This window comes from Bactrocera tryoni, unplaced genomic scaffold (assembly GCF_016617805.1).
Source record: "Bactrocera tryoni isolate S06 unplaced genomic scaffold, CSIRO_BtryS06_freeze2 scaffold_25, whole genome shotgun sequence".
Taxonomy (NCBI): Eukaryota; Metazoa; Arthropoda; class Insecta; order Diptera; family Tephritidae; genus Bactrocera; species Bactrocera tryoni.
Window position 1 is genome coordinate 10,472,013 of NW_024395977.1, and position 16,778 is coordinate 10,488,790.

At 38.0% G+C, this 16,778-nt stretch overlaps 1 protein-coding gene across 1 annotated transcript; it reads left to right on the forward strand.

Moving 5' to 3' along the window:
• The first annotated feature begins 864 nt into the window (after nucleotides 1-864).
• Nucleotides 865-16,544, forward strand: LOC120780704. The gene is made up of 5 exons (XM_040112965.1): nucleotides 865-962; nucleotides 1,109-1,666; nucleotides 15,559-15,574; nucleotides 16,037-16,052; nucleotides 16,525-16,544. The coding sequence occupies exons 1-5, from the start codon at nucleotides 865-867 to the stop codon at nucleotides 16,542-16,544; spliced, it is 708 nt and encodes a 235-aa protein (XP_039968899.1).
• The last annotated feature ends 234 nt before the right edge of the window (nucleotides 16,545-16,778 follow it).

Genomic DNA, 16,778 nt, shown 5'->3' on the forward strand with positions numbered 1-16,778 from the left:
TAGCAGTGGCATAACCCATAATTCAAATGAAACAAAAAAATCGTGTAATTGATTTTTATTATGGGTTATTATTACTGTATTTAATTCGCTCATATTCAAGCTTAAAAGAAATAAGATTTCTTTAAAGAATAAGATAAAGTCCATCTTTAAATAAATAAAAAAAATTTTATAAATGAAAATTTCAGCTGTGATTAATAATAGCAGTATTGAGGATTTTACATCAAAAATTAATTAATTCATTGTATAATATAAAACAAGGTTTAGGCAAATAGTATTTCGTCGTACGACCGATGTTGGATAACACAGCTGCGTATCTCCTTGGTAGTAGACGAACTCCTTGAGTAGCTCGCAATGGAATCCCCTGTCAAGGGTACGCGGATGACATCGTCATAATGGCGAGAGGCAGATTTGAAAACACTCTCTGTGACATTGTCCAAAGGGGCTTAAACCTGGCGAAAGGATGGTGCAACACGGCAGGGCTAAACATTAACCCAGCAAAAACTACCGTAGTCCCATTCACTAGGCGGAGATCTCTTCCGGGCCTGAGGGCCCTAACATTAGGAGGCACAGAGGTGGAAATGTCGAAAGAGGTAAAATTCCTTGGCCTCACTTTAGACTCATCACTACCATGGAGTTGGCATTTGGACTTAACGCTGTCCAAAGCAACTAGAGCACTTATAATATGCAGACGCCTGGCCGGCAGATCATGGGGTTGCAGGCCAGGAATCATTAGATGGCTGTATACAATGATAGTTAGGCCTATTATCACCTATGGAGTAGTGGCTTGGGCCACCAAAGCAGCTCAGTCTTCAGTGATCCGGAGACTATCAAAGCTGCAAGGACTTGCCTGTGTCTTCGGGGGCAATGCGCACATGCCCCACTGTGGCGCTGGAAGTCATATTGGAGCTCACACCGCTGCACCAGGTGATAAAACAAGCAGCAAACCACACCATGCTGCTTATGTAAGCAGAAGGCTGCGGTAGAGGAAAGTTAATGTCCTCCAGACAGATGGACGTACTGGTGGAAAGCACACCGCTAGTCCTCCTCCCAAAGGACGGCACAACGAGAAAATAAACTTCAAAAGAAATTTCAAAGTTACTCTCGGCAGCAAGACGGAGTGGAGCGATTCCACGCTGGAAAGACTGCTGGAAGACAGTACCATTCAGTGGTACACTGATGGCTCAAAAACACCGGAGGGTATTGGGGCAGGTATTGCGGGACCGCGTACTACGCTGTCCATACCAATGGGCTGCTTCCCAAATATCTTCCAGGCTGAAGTTTTTGCCATAGGTCAGTGCGCTGAAGTCAACCTCAGCCGCAACTATTGCAACCAGCGTATAGCTATTCTCAGTGATAGCCAAGCGGCACTAAAGGCGATTTCATCATATGAGATCAAATCGCTTTTAGTTGAGGAATGCATAGAAAGTCTAAACCGCCTGTCCTTGTGCAACCGGGTGCACCTAATTTGGGTGCCAGGGCACAAAGGAATAGAAGGAAACGAGAATGCCGACGAACTGGCCCGCGCTGCGGCAGCGTCCAAGGTGATGGGACCAGAACCATTCATAGCGGTAGGATCCCACACTTTTAAGGAGCTGCTCCGCACGGAGAGAGAACGGCATTGGCAACAATCGTCAGGCATGCGCCACGCCAAACTGCTACTAGGGGGGTACAGTCTCTCCAGGTTCAAGGAACTTATTTACCTCACCCGTGACAAATTCCGTCTCCTCGTCGCAATTTACACAGGGCACTGCAGGCTCAGGAAGCACTTGTCCAACATGGGCATAGCCTCCTGTGCTAACTGCCGGTTCTGCGACCTAGAACAGGAAACACCAGCACACCTAATCCTGGATTGCACAGCAATCTGTGGAAAAAGGCTTAAGGCCCTGGATTCCATCTATATCAGCAGGGATCACATCACCTCAGTAGGGCCGGGCAAACTCCTAGAGCTATTCAGGCTGCTGGGACTCTGGGAAGACATGTGATATCGTAGAGGGCACAATAGACCCTAGGTCGCGGTGCATTACCTCATAAAATTTATATAGTATCTATCTATCTATCTCCTAGGCATGGAATCCACCAAACGCTTGTATTTCTTGAGAGGAATGGCCTTCCACGGCTTCTTTACAGCACTCCATAATTGCTTCGTATTTTACGGATTCTCTTTCCCCACAGGTTCTTTGACCTCTGCTCAAAGATTCTCAATTTGATTAAGGTCCACTGACTGAGCCGGCCAACCCCGAACCTCAACTCCATTAAGAGTGAAACAATTTTTTGCCAACCTGCTGGTAGGTTTGGGATCGTTATCTTGTTGATAAACCCATTTCAACAACATTTTCCATTCAGCGTGTAGTAGCGTAATTTACTCCATTATTTCAACGTACAATTTGGCATCCATGTTTTCTTTAATCCAAAATAACGGACCTATACCATAGTAAGAGAAGCATCCCCATACATTGATTTTGACACCTCCATGTTTTATCGTCCGTGAAACATATTTAGGATCAAGTGAAGCGTTTATTGGCCTTCGTACATACTGCCGGCTTCCTCGGAAACCAAATAAAACAGTTTTTGCTTCATCGGACCACAATGTGTTGCGCCATTTTTCGACTGACGACTGCAGGTGCTCTTAAAGCCACTGCTATTATTCACAAACTACTGCTATTTCGAACACAGACTTATATATATAGTTGCAGTAAACTTATGGTTTTTGAAATATTAACATTAAAGTTCAAAAATACCATAATAATGCAATTTTTCTCCTATTTTTAACGCATTTTTATACTCTCGCAACAATGTTGCTAACGAGAGTATTATAGTTTTGTTCACATAACGGTTGTTTGTAAGTCCTAAAACTAAAAGAGTCAGATATAGGGTTATATATATCAAAGTGATCAGGGCGACGAGTAGAGTCGAAATCCGGATGTCTGTCTGTCCGTCCGTCCGTCTGTTCGTCCGTCCGTGCAAGCTGTAACTTGAGTAAAAATTGAGATATTATGATGAAACTTTGTACACGTATTCCTTGGCTCCATAAGAAGGTTAAGTTCGAAGATGGGCAAAATCGGCCCACTGCCACGCCCACAAAATGGCGGAAACCGAAAACCTATAAAGTGTCATAACTAAGCCATAAATAAAGATATTAAAGTGAAATTTGGCACAAAGGATCGCATTAGGGAGGGGCATATTTGGACGCAATTCTTTTGGAAAAGTGGGCGTGGCCCCGCCCCCTACTAAGTTTTTTGTACATATCTCGGAAACTACTATAGCTATGTCAACCAAAGTCTACAGAATCATTTTCTTTAGGTATTTCCATATACAGTTCAAAAATGGAAGAAATCGGATAATAACCACGCCCACCTCCCATACAAAGGTTATGTTCAAAATCACTAAAAGTGCGTTAACCGACTAACAAAAAACGTCAGAAACACTAAATTTTACGGAAGAAGTGGCAGAAGGAAGCTGTACCCAGGCTTTTTTTAAAAATTGAGAATGGGCGTGGCGCCGCCCACTTATGGACCAAGAACCATATCTCAGGAGCTGCTAGACCGATTTCAATGAAATTCGGTATATAATATTTTCTTAACACCCTGATGACATGTACGAAATATGGGTGAAATCGGTTCACAACCACGCCTTCTTCCAATATAAAGCTATTTTGAATTCCATCTGATGCCTTCTCTGTATAATGCGAGTATAAACACTAGGAACCAATGATGATAGCGGAATAAAACTTTACAAAAATACGGTATTTGAAAAATATGTAAATGACGTATTATGAAATCTCGATTATCACTTTACCATGCGAGAGTATAAAATGTTCGGTGACACCCGAACTTAGCCCTTCCTTACTTGTTTTTCTAATATATTTGTAACTTTCATATCCTCCTTCGCGTTTATCCTTTTTAGTTTATATTAATTAGTGTGTAAATTAACTTTTATTCAATACTAGCAAACCCGGCGATCTCTGTTTCGCCACCAAATTGCTTCGTTTTTTGTAACATTTCGTTTGGTGACTAAAAGATTAAAAAAAATTTTTTTTGTTTTATATTTGAAAAAGAAAAATTATATTTCATTTCACAAAAGTAATGAATTCATTTCGATTACAAAAATTAAGTATTATTTAGTTTTCCAACTTCTTAGCACGCCACGTATGTCTAAGCGTGTGCAAAACATAGCATTTCCAAATTTATGCCACACACTATGCGATTATCCTTGTGTCTTGTTGATTGTCATCTCGAACGCAATTTTCACTCGAAACGGAATACGTTTGAATTGAAATGGCAAATCGCTAGAACTCAAAGGAATTCGTAGAATCAAGCATTCTGCCCCCTTGTATTTGATAGCGCAGATTGCGGAACATAATAACGACAGATTCAACTTTGAGACGCAAATGATGCGGTGGGATACCAAGCCTCTCCAAAGAATTTAGAAATTTCACTGGATAATTCACGGAGTCATTGTATGAGCGCAAGTCTCTCGGAATTTGACTTTGAATCTTCCAGTTTAAGTCAACAGCATCAGTATTTTGGCAGCTAACATTGCTCGTGCACTTAAGGAATCGTAGTTACCCTAATTTGGCCAATGTCCGAGCATTCGTAATGAGTTCATCTTTCGTGAATTAATAAACGACAGATGGAATTGATATCGAACCACCGGAATTGACCCATTTTCAATTTTTAGCGAAGAAGATGTAAAATGTCTTCGGCAATGTCATTTTTGTTCGTATCCCATAATTGAGGTGGATTTGAGGGCTGATTTATCGAAATGTTTATAGCGGAAAGTGTGCGAACTTCATTTTTACTCCAGTGATTAAAATGTTCCAGCAATTGTAATTGCTGTCTTACTTTTCCAAAATGCACACACCGTACCATTCACAGTACCCAATGACTCAAATAAAGTTGAACCGCGTACATTAATCAATAGCAACCGAAGGTAGAAACAATCGTTGATAACACACCTGGATGTCAATCTACTGGTTGTCCTTGCTTTTTGTGCAACTATTTCTTCGACGATGCATTCCAGGTATAATATCAAGGTATTTCCGAATAGAGCAATGTTCTCGCAAACGGATCACTGACGAAAGTTGAGAAAAAACTCGTTAATGCTAATTTTGTTGCTGGCGGTGTTTCCACTGGCTGTACTGCATTCTCTGGGTTGAAATACACTCTTTGGCCATTCTCCAAATTAACTGCGAGACGCACAACAGTCGGAAAACGTTCATGAATTGCAAAAGTAAATATCCTACAAAGCGCTTTATTGCAGTTCACATATCGACTGTATCGTTCAATACCAATAACCGCCATGTTGCTTCCTTTGGTGACGTAATTACAAAGGTATTTTATCGATTACACCAAACTGCAATACTCAACATTGACATGAGTTTTGAATGTTAATTACACAATAATGGCGAATATGATACGATCCATGTGTTGTTAACTTCGATATTCACTCTTCTAAATTGAATGCTGAATGTTCTGCCATTGTCGTCTGGTGAGCGACGCCGATAGAGTGGATATCATTTCCAGTTTGTGTTTCCGAAAGAAAAGCTCGTGAATAGTGCTTCATTCATTTATTGTCAGACATACAAACCGAAAAGATGAACCATATTGGTTTCCACCACTTCGTTTATTACTGGATCTTTCTCTACATCAGGAATTTCCGCAGAAATGATTTCATCAATTTGATCTGGTGTTACCATCATCCAAAAAAGAATGCGGAAAACCTCTCTTTTGCCACTCAACAAAGCACATCTAGCATCCAACAGCACCACATATACGTTGCTTCAAGATAAAGCCAATCAAACATCGTAACTGTTGTTTAAAAAGTCATGCTGTGACATGGTGACGATCGCTTGCTGATTGACCGCGATCCATAATTCCGCACGTTTGTCATCGCATCCTGGAAGTGCTTCTTATCAAACAAAAATTGAAAAAAAATTTGTATGGAAAAATGTTACTTTTTGGAATTTTTCAATTTTCTGACTTTTTCTCATGAAAAGCATAAGGTATTTTTATTCCCAAACCTTCCCCGATCCACAACGAAAAACCTCTGCAAATTTCATCAAGATTGCTGCAACCGTTCTCTTAGCGTTACTAACAAACAAACATTCATTCGTTTGTATGTGAAAAAGAAAAGGGCTGTTTTTAGGGGTTTTCCGGCAATTATTCGAAATTTTCTTGCCGTAAAAACCATCCTTCAACCTCCACGAACATTTAGAAAAAAGAATTGGCCAAATTGGTCCAGGCGTTGTTGAGTTATGCGCTTACCAACACATTTTTTTTTGTTTTTATATTTTTTTTGTTTCAAACAATTCTAACAAATAATCGACTTTTATGTAGTTACCAAAGGATCATCGTTCGAACATTCTGGCAACTACGAATTTCGCTGTATATTCAATTTGGACAATTTATCGTCAATTCTACTTTGTGCTATTCTTCACGTTCGCCACACTGCGCTCCAAATATTAAAATACACACGGTCTTAAATGCGCTATTACACGAGGGAACTTTTGTTGCGGCAACTCTTGGTTTATAGGCGAGGGGGCGACGAGGAGAGGAGAATCGCGCCGAGTTTCCAGTGTTCAGCAACTCGCTTTGTGTTCTTATTCGTAACAGTTCGCTGCGACGTTTTTCGGCATTCGTGTTCTTTCTTTCGTAGTACATAGTTGCATTCGCGTATCTTTTTTTGAAATTAATATTTTGAATATATTTAAAAAATTTAATTTCATCTTTTGGTAAGTAATTTGCAAATATGTATACAAATATACATAATATAATATAAATATTTTAGAAAATGGAGTATGACGAAAAAATCGAATTAATTAAAGATATTGTGAAATGTATGGAGGAAGCCATACAAATTGATTCAGACAATAGTAAAAAGGGTGATATGTCTTTGTTTTAATAAATAAGATGTATTTCTTAATTGACAGAGCTGATTAATATATGTGATAGAGTGGACCAAATACCTAAAAGGAAAAAGAAACGACAATGGGTTAAAGTAAAGTGAAAGAGAATGAGAAAAAAACTCGAACAGAATTGCGCAACACAAGTTGCTCGTGTGAAGGTATTGGGCGAAAGCAAAAGAGAATCGCCCGAGAATTAGCAACAAAAGTTGCCTCATGTAATCGCGGACGAGACGATCAAATAATTGCGTCAAACACTTTAAGTGTGTTGGTGTCATCGGCTCTCGTCGGCTACACGTACACTACACCGACCTGTTGTCGACTCTGTTTGATGAAAATCAAAAATTTTTTCAATTTATATTTTACGGACGATAGTTTGATCGTCTCCACTCATGTTTGATAAGCATGAGCTCATTTGCAATAAAGATTTCAAGCTGAGAGGACATGAAATGAAGCGAATCGGAATTGAATTGACACAGAAAAATGAAGTGAATTGAAATAAGTCCGAAATTTGAAATTGTGTAATCAAATAAAATATAATAAAATCCAATAAATAAATAAAATATAATAAAATCAAATAAATAAAATCAAATAAATAAAATAAAATAAAATAAATAAATAAAATAACAAAAACAAATGCCAATAACAGATAACAGATAACACTGTACAACAGCTAATCTGGGGGGTGAGAAATTCCAAGTCAGGGTGATGGTACTAGGTCAGTTTTTTTTTGCCAAAATGTTACAACTAAGCGAAAAAACATCAAGATAAGGAAAAAATTTAAAAGGTCATAAAAAAACTGACACATACGAACGCCAAACCCTTTCAGGGTTTTACTATACTGACCTAGTACCATCACGCTGACTTGGAATTTCTCACCCCCCAGACAATAATCCCAAAAATGTTCCACAGTGTAATCATCAGACGCTGACATGATGACCGTTCCCTACGACCTCAAAACAGGAATAATGGGATGCCCAACTTATTCCAGTGTGAGAGCGCCTCAAAATAAGCGTTTTTTATAACATTTTCCATTGTGGCCAGATCGAACGAAATAATAACTTTTTGGCATTTAAATTAAAACACCCACCATTTAGTACGAATAAAAATTGCTATATAGTGGTCATTTATTATATGGAGAAACTATTTAAGTCTTTTTAAAGTATATTAGAACAACTGACGTTTGACCTTTGAATACCCAATAAAAGGATTTAAGCTTGTTAGCTCTCAGTCATTAAATGTTTTTAATAATTTTCCATTGAAAATATTACCATGATGCTTCAAATTACAAAACTTTTCATCAAATACCTTTAGATTTCACAGATTTATTTAATTTTCATTGTTTTACATTTATTGTAAGTGGTCTTGAACGATGCAACAAATCCCTCCGTTTACATATTTTTTTGGTAAGATTTCAATCTGGCCATCGCTCGTTTCTAATTGCTAAACGTCAAAACCTCCCCAATCCAGTCAACTGTCAAAGTTTATGTGGTTTTGACGTTTAGCAATTGTTCTCTCACTTCTAGTGAGAGAGGAGTTGGGCATCCCATTATTCCTGCCTCAAAACTAAACTGGTGTTTGACGTGTTAATTTGAACGTTTGCGGGCAAAACACGATTGAACATCACTAACACATATACACTGTTTGACGCAATTATTTGATCGTCTCCAAGGCACTTTATAGATATAGTTAATGACAATACGACAGCAGGCTCTCAGTTGTCGCTCTCGCTAAAAGTGCCCATACACGACACACAAGTGCGTTCGATCGGTGTGAATTCGTTTCGCCCATACACGACACACAAATCCAATTTGCGTTCGTTCTTCACACGGTGAACATGTGCGACAGGCAAGCGGAACATTTCTAATGTTGCACTTTTATCGATTTCTTTGTATTTCGTTAATAAATTATTCCAACTTTAATTTTTCTCAATTTTATTTTTATATTTATCACTTTTCGTTTGCCGAATTGCCAATTAATTTTTTATAAGATCAAAAAATTCTGATACGAAATTTTTATTAAAGGGGGAGCCTGCTTTAGGAACTTCAAACAATCGATTTTTTTTTGCTTAAATCTCTTTAAAAATTTTCTAACAATATTTACCCAAAGTTATAGATTGGAATTCGAAATATTGTCGAAACTAAAAGGGAAATAGTGACCGAGCGTCCAATAGATACATATATGTATGAGCGCTTGGGCAAAAAGCGAAAACTTTGAAGCGCGATTTCTCGGTTTTTCATTTTTACGATTTTTTTTAATTGGCGAGCAGGATAGAAAAAAAACTACTAAACACTACATCACTTATACATTGTACGATGGAAATAGTGAAATACCATAGACCTCTTTTTAAATTAATTAAAATCTAATGAATAATTACGTGTAAAAGAATGAAACCAAGGTATTTATTATCTACAAACGATTTGCTTTCCATTGGTTAATATTGTTTCGGTCTACAAATAAAAATTAGTGGGGTGGGGTGCTAACTTCCCCTCATATTTTGTTTAATTAATTAAAAAATAATGAAGGGTCTACAAAATTTTTTAATTGTATTACAATGATGTACAAAGGTCCTACTATTGATCTAAATAAAAAAACCAATGAATTTTCAATTATGTGGTGGCAACTACCAGCCACTGCATATTGTTGGTAGAAAAATTTGTTGTGCCGAAAAAATAAGCGAACGATCGCCGATTGTCACTTCCCTTGCCGCTCTAACAGCTTTACCAACAAACTTGTGTAAACGTGTATGTATATGTATGAGCGTGCATACATATCGACGCAGATTTTTAAATTAAGAATAAAAATATAATATGGCACATAAGCGAGTGCGGATAGCACTTAAAACAGTGGTCGGCGTGAGAGGATCTGTCACTGTGTTGGTGAGCACGAAAAAAAAGTAGCCCAGTGAGAAATTGGAATTAAAATTATTAAGTAATTAATAGTACAAAGAAAATTAACAAAATGTCTTTTAGTAATATATTCCCTATTATCTTTAAAAGGCTTGGAACATTAAAGGCATTGCATGGCACCAAAGGCATTTAGAATCATAAAATATTTCTCGCAGGGCATATTTGGTCTTGCGCTATAGTCTTGCGCGATGTTAATTCGTTGCAGGCTCGACAACGACTGAACGATAGAGCGTAAGCGTAGGTGTGAAGTTAGTTTGCACAATTGTGCTAAGAAATGTCGACCACTGACTTAAAACAATAATTTCTATGTATTTCAAAAAATAAACAGTGAGATGCAGCAAGAGATAGGCAGTTAAGAGGGATGATTTTCATTTAAGCGGAGTACTACTTAACCGGGAATCACTGTACACATAAACCAGAGGAATATTGAATATTTACTTTGATACATTTCTTGATTTGAATATCGACAAATAAACTATGTTGTCAATTTTATTCTAATATATTTGAATACTTATATTTGCGGGGTTGTCACTTTTTCCTTCTCATACAAATATCAGAAATTGTTCAATTTATTATTTTTAGCTTCTGCCACCGTCGCAAAAAGACGCTTGTTGGCAAAGGCATGCTCGGGGAGATGTAATGGTGTTTGTTTTTATGAATGATGTGAGCTTGCCTGTTGAAAGTGCGCTTGCGTTCATGAATGGAAATGGTGTTGTTGCGCGTTTTTCTACATATTGACTTGTGACGCTGCTTATGCTATTTGACACAATTGTTGTTTTATAATTTTTGCGGGTGACATATTTACATGTGTACGCATATGTATACAAGTATTTAGGTTTGTGTATGCATTATTTGTGTACCAATGTCATACGCAAATATTTATGTATGTACATATGAGCAGCGCGCACATGTTATTATTGATAAGTGATACAATGTCAGCCTGGAAATCAAACGCAGGATTGCTCTTGCCAACAGGTGCTACTTCGAACTGAGTAGGCAATTGAAAAGTAAAGTCCTCTCTCGACGAAAAAAAGCCCAACTCTATAAGTCACTCATAATTCCAGTCCTGCTATACGGTGCAGAGGCTTGGGCGATGACAGCAACCGATGAGTCGACGTTACGAGTTTTCGAGAGAAGGGTTCTGCGAAATATTTATGGACCGATGGAACGATGAGTTGTACGAGATATGCGACGACATTGACATAGTTCAGCGAATTAAAAGACAGCGGCTACGCTGGCTAGGTCATGTTGTCCGGATAGACGAAAACACTCCAGCTCTGAAAGTATTCGACGCAGTACCCGCCGGGGGAAGCAGAGGAAGAGGAAGACCTCCACTCCGTTGGAAGGACCAGGTGGAGAAGGACATGGCTTCGCTTGGAACATCCAATTGGCGCCACGTAGCGAAAAGAAGAAACGACTGGCGCGCTGTTATTCGGCTATAATCGCGTAAGCGGTGTCTACACCAATTAAGAAGAAGAAGATAATATGATTTGAATTCGCTAAAGCGAACATAAACATATGGTCATGATACATGTGAATATAAGTTTCGAATGATAAAATATACGATTTGAAAAATCTCAAGAGTTTTTGAGACACGAAAAGTTACTTGGGAATGCACAAATTAATTTAAATCCTAATTGCCTGTCACTATAACGATATAATTAGCGAAAAAGATGAAAAGACGCGTGCGTTCGATTTCAAGGTTTTTAGTACAATTTTATATTTCATTTTTTTAAATTTAGATTTAGATTACAAAAGATGTCACTTGGCGCAACACCGGCCGCCTTGATAGGATCAGGTTCCTTCAACGTCCATTGGAAGTAAGGCTAATTTGTGTATGGGGCGCTTAATCGTGCCCGCCTTCGTTGTTATGTCTGCGACTCGCACCTTGGCGTCTTGCCCTTCGACGGTTGCGACAACTCGTCCTGTTACCCACTGCTGCGGTGGTGTGTTGTCTTCGTGTACGAGGACGAGGTCGTCGGGCTGCAGATTCCGTTTCGGGTGTAACCATTTGGTGCGCTCTTGAAGACCCGTCAGGTATGTTTTGGACCACTATCGCCAAAACTGTTGCTTGAGACAGCAAACAAGTTGCCATCTCTCGCTGCAATGAATTGGGTCCATTGCTACCTGTGCTGGTAGGAGTGATCGCAGGGAGCACCCTATTAAGAGATGTGCTGGAGTTAACGCTTCGCCGTCGTTGGGGTCCTGGTTCAGAGGTGTTAGGGGCCGAGAATTGAGGATTGCTTCCACTTCAGCCAACAGTGTTGATAGCTCCTCTGCTGTGAGGAGCACGTTGCCGATTGCGCAAACGATAAGATGTTTGGCGGACTTCACCGCGGCCTCCCACAATCCGCCGAAGTGCGGCGACCGCGATGGTATAAAGGTGAAGCTGAACCCTTCGTCTGCGGCGAATCCCTTCAGTTCCGTTGCCTGGGCCAGAAACGCCCCTTTCAGCTCGCGCAAAACTGCCTGAGTCCAGCAACGCTCTCGCAGGTAGGTACTCTCCACAACTGGTCCTCATCTGAATCACTGCTGTTGCCAACATGACCCGATCCGGCATACTGGCATGAGTGGTTGATGGTTGCGGATGAAGTGCAGCGGGGAAGGAAACCGGATACTGGTGCAATAATGTGTGATGCGATCGATTGCACACACGACATCTATCCGCTCTGCACTTAGAGACAGTGTGTCCCTTACGCAAACAATTCATGCATAAGGGCACCGATTTCACGAACTCGAACCTCTGCTGCACCGGAAGCGCCTTGCAAGTGGGGCAGGCAGTCAAATAGTGGTCCTTAGATTTGCACTGCTGACAAAGAGACTGCCTCGTATTTGCTGGCACTAGCGCCGATTTGGTCCTGTCCATATGCTGTTGTTTCCCATGACTCGCATTGCTTGTTGGTATGGGCTTCGTCCTTGAATTTGATGCTCCTTCCGCTGATAGCTGCTGGAATCTTCGATTTAGGGTGGCTTCACATTCTTTCCACAGTGGCAGCTTGTCATAATCCAGCTATTCCTCGAATTTGGATCTGGTAGCTGAGTCGACCTTTGTCATCACTATGTGTATAATAATAGCGTTTGTTACATATTTCTTATCGCCCAGCGATAGCAATGAGTTATACACCGCTGACACTTCGTCAATCATGGATCGCAATGAAGGAATGGATGGCTTTGGGATGGTTGGCAGCTCAAAAAGTTTAGATATTGTATTGAAGAATATCAAACATTTATTATCATAAACTTTTTTGAGACTTGCCAACGCTTTCGGGAAATTTTCATCCTACATCTGAAACTCTTTAACTGTTCCCAAAGCCTCTCCAGATAGACAATTTACTAAATGGTTAAATTTTTCTATATCTGGGATATTTGGATCATTATGAACCAAGCTCTCGAACAAACTCATAAAATTTTTGAATTCGGAATATTCTCCCTTGAATTTCGGCAAATTCATTTTAGGGAGCCTTGAGCTGTGAGAAGCTACAAAAGATGTTTCGGCAATTGACGTTTTATTTTTGGCTAAAATATTTTTAATTATTGATTTCGTTTCAACAATTATGTCCTCTAACTCCCCTCGGTCCATGTCGTCTTCATCAATCTCTTCAATGTTAGATTGGCATTTCATTAGCTATTCACTATGTGAATTTAATATGTCCAGCCGACATTCCAACTCAATTGGATCTAACGTAATAGTTTTTTCTAAAAGGCCCGTCTTTATTCGCAAAATACTATTTTTCGCCACCGTCCTTTGACGCTTTAACGACTTTAAGTCGATCAACTCCTTACTTGGAGAGAGGTTGGCGATAGTTGGCTTTGGCTTGCTCATTTTTGCTTGTTTAAATTAAATTTCCGAAAAAAGACTATAACGGTTGGCAACAGATATATAAAAAATCGATAACGAAAACGAAAAATAAATGTCGATTCCCAAATATACGAAAGCCAAACCAATAAATGAGCAAAATGAGCAATAGCACAAAGAAGTAATTTAATCGGAAAATGTCCGAACGAAAATCGACAAAAATTGCGAAAACGACCGATAATTGCAAACGCGGATCGAAAAAAATTGCGAAAATCGAGATAATTTAATTTTGCAATTAATAATTTTTTCACCTTTATTTCAAAATAAAGGGCTACCGCAAAATCCCAAAATCTCTTATTCACTTTGAATTCGTACGTATATGTAGAAGTATGTATTAATATATGTATATATGTATGTACATATACATATACACTAGATACAGGGGCGTCGCGAGGATCCAGATCATGGGGGGTGAGTCCCTTTGAAATGCCGACTCATTTCAAGAATTTGCCGATTTAATGTATATGTTTATAAATATATTTAAAATAAGGATATCTTCATTTCTGATAAGGTATTACGGAGAAGTTTGACAACATAATAGCATAATTCATTATTTTATTCTCAAATAAGTATTGTACATATTAGTATAATCATCATTTAATATGTTTCTCTTAATATAAAATACATATATTGTTCAGCGACGTGTTACGCGGGAAAAAAACAAGATTTTCTTAAGAAATTGAATTGCAAAAAATATAAATTTCTGAGTTATATTTTCACTCTGCGATGTTTCAACATTGACCATTTTCCAACAACATCGCGCAGATCGATTTCGTCTACTTTATTCTTTGAAGAAGAAAACAGCATCAAAGAATTCAAACGTTCATCCCCCATCGTTGTATGCAAATCGTTGAAAACAATTTTCAATTTACTAAAGGAACGTTCACATGAAGCTGACGTGACAGGAGCAGTCATTATGTAATGAACAATTTTGTACGCAGAAGGAATGACCTTTCTCAATTTGTACGCTACTATAGAAATGTCATCAAAAGATTTACACTCTTTACATGAATCAAAAAGAATTTGTGTTTCAGCAAAAATACAATCTAGATCTTCACTGAAGAACTTAGGTTCCAATTGCACAACAAATTGTATAGATTCTATTGTAATATTACTTCTGTTAGCTGGAATCCTGAACATCTCTTGAATGGGTTTGAAGGTTGACATAGTTTCTTGCAAATTATCTTGAATACAATTTGTGAAATTTTCGAGGACAATTTTTGAATTCTTTTCTATAAAATGTCTGGAAATCAAAATTACAAGCAGTTGCTGGATTATCGTCATATTTCTTCGGAGCACGGCGTGTTCTGTGGTGTTTCGAAAAGTCATTTTCAGGGTTGATCTGACACTTTTCAGCAAATGCAACTGAACTCGCTAGCAATGCGTTAATTTATAATATATTCAACCACTGTTAATAGAACATTGTTGTGTTTTAATAATCCTCGTGGAGATTACGAAAAGGTGTCTTTTTAAGCTTGCTTCCGCAATTATAGAGCTATTTATTGCGTTTTACTGAAGTTAGAATGCCGGCTAGTGAATTCGCAATGGATATGACGTAAAAATTAATGTGCAATAATATATTTTGATGAAAATCTTAAAAATATTCAATAAGTTTTGACAACAAATTTCCGGGTACTTGGCAACTCTTACTGGAATTGCCGAAATGAAATTTCAAATTTTTAGTTATGATATTAAAACGGCCGAAAAGGCCGACTCGTTCATAGATGGGGGGGTGCCACGCGATGTAATGGCAGTAGCGATTTGATGTTGTATGATGTAAAGCTGGACACTTAGCGGTATGCCTTACTGGTTTCTGTAGCGGCACGGTTTTCCAGTTTCCTTACACTTATTTATGTTTTGTTTGTCTTTTTTACTTCTTTTATTCTTTTTAGAAATTTGGTAGCACAGGTAAGTAGAAATTTTTTTTTTAGCACACACTCTGTATCACGTATGTATTGTAGTTACGTATATAAATTTGTATGTATTTTTTATTTATTGTAGGTAATTTTATAATTTCTTCTGTTTAGCTTTCAACGATTTGCTGCTGCACATATGTATGTATCACTTCACTCACTGTAGATAGGGATCACTCCACTTTTAAAGTAACACCTTAGTATATGTATGTATGTATGTACGTAAGTATCACTTTTTTTTTGCATATGTATATGCCTTGCTTTTTCGGTTTTTTTCATTTTTATTTTAAGTGTTTAAGGTGTCTTAGGGTTATATTTGTTTTATATATTTTTTCACTAATTTCACTGTGGACACTTAGCGGTATGCCTTACTGGTTTCTGTAGCGGCACGGTTTTCCAGTTTCCTTACACTTATTTATGTTTTGTTTGTCTTTTTTACTTCTTTTATTCTTTTTAGAAATTTGGTAGCACAGGTAAGTAGAAATTTTTTTTTAGCACACACTCTGTATCACGTATGTATTGTAGTTACGTATATAAATTTGTATGTATTTTTTATTTATTGTAGGTAATTTTATAATTTCTTCTGTTTAGCTTTCAACGATTTGCTGCTGCACATATGTATGTATCACTTCACTCACTGTAGATAGGGATCACTCCACTTTTAAAGTAACACCTTAGTATATGTATGTATGTATGTACGTAAGTATCACTTTTTTTTTGCATATGTATATGCCTTGCTTTTTCGGTTTTTTTTCATTTTTATTTTAAGTGTTTAAGGTGTCTTAGGGTTATATTTGTTTTATATATTTTTTCACTAATTTCACTGTCGAGTCGAAAACCGAAAGCCGGAACAGGTAATTGGTTCGAAAGAATTATTAAATCACTATTAATTGTATTTCAGTTTTAAAACAATTTTTTTTTTTTAATTTTGAATTACTCACTTAGTCGTTGCTCAGGCGCCATGAAAAGTTTCAAGCGTTTTTGTAATACGATAAATAGTTAGGGATGCGCAATTTTAAATCACCCCAATTACCTGTCGCGAAAAATACTTATAAATTGTTCCGGTAACGAAAAAGCGTGCGTTCGGTTCAACGGTTCGAATACAATACCAGTTCTTTATTTCTTAATCTAATTGCTAAGCCTAAATCTTAAAACTAACGGCTTAAACTAGTGGTAACATAAATATGTATTAATAAGGG

Excerpts from the sequence above, each read along its gene's own strand:
- LOC120780704 (XM_040112965.1), top strand. The coding sequence starts at position 865 with ATGCGCACATGCCCCACTGTGGCGCTGGAAGTCATATTGGAGCTCACA. Across the intron at positions 963-1,108 it reads AACCACACCATGCTGCTTAT|CAAGACGGAGTGGAGCGATT; the intron begins GTAAGCAGAAGG and ends TACTCTCGGCAG.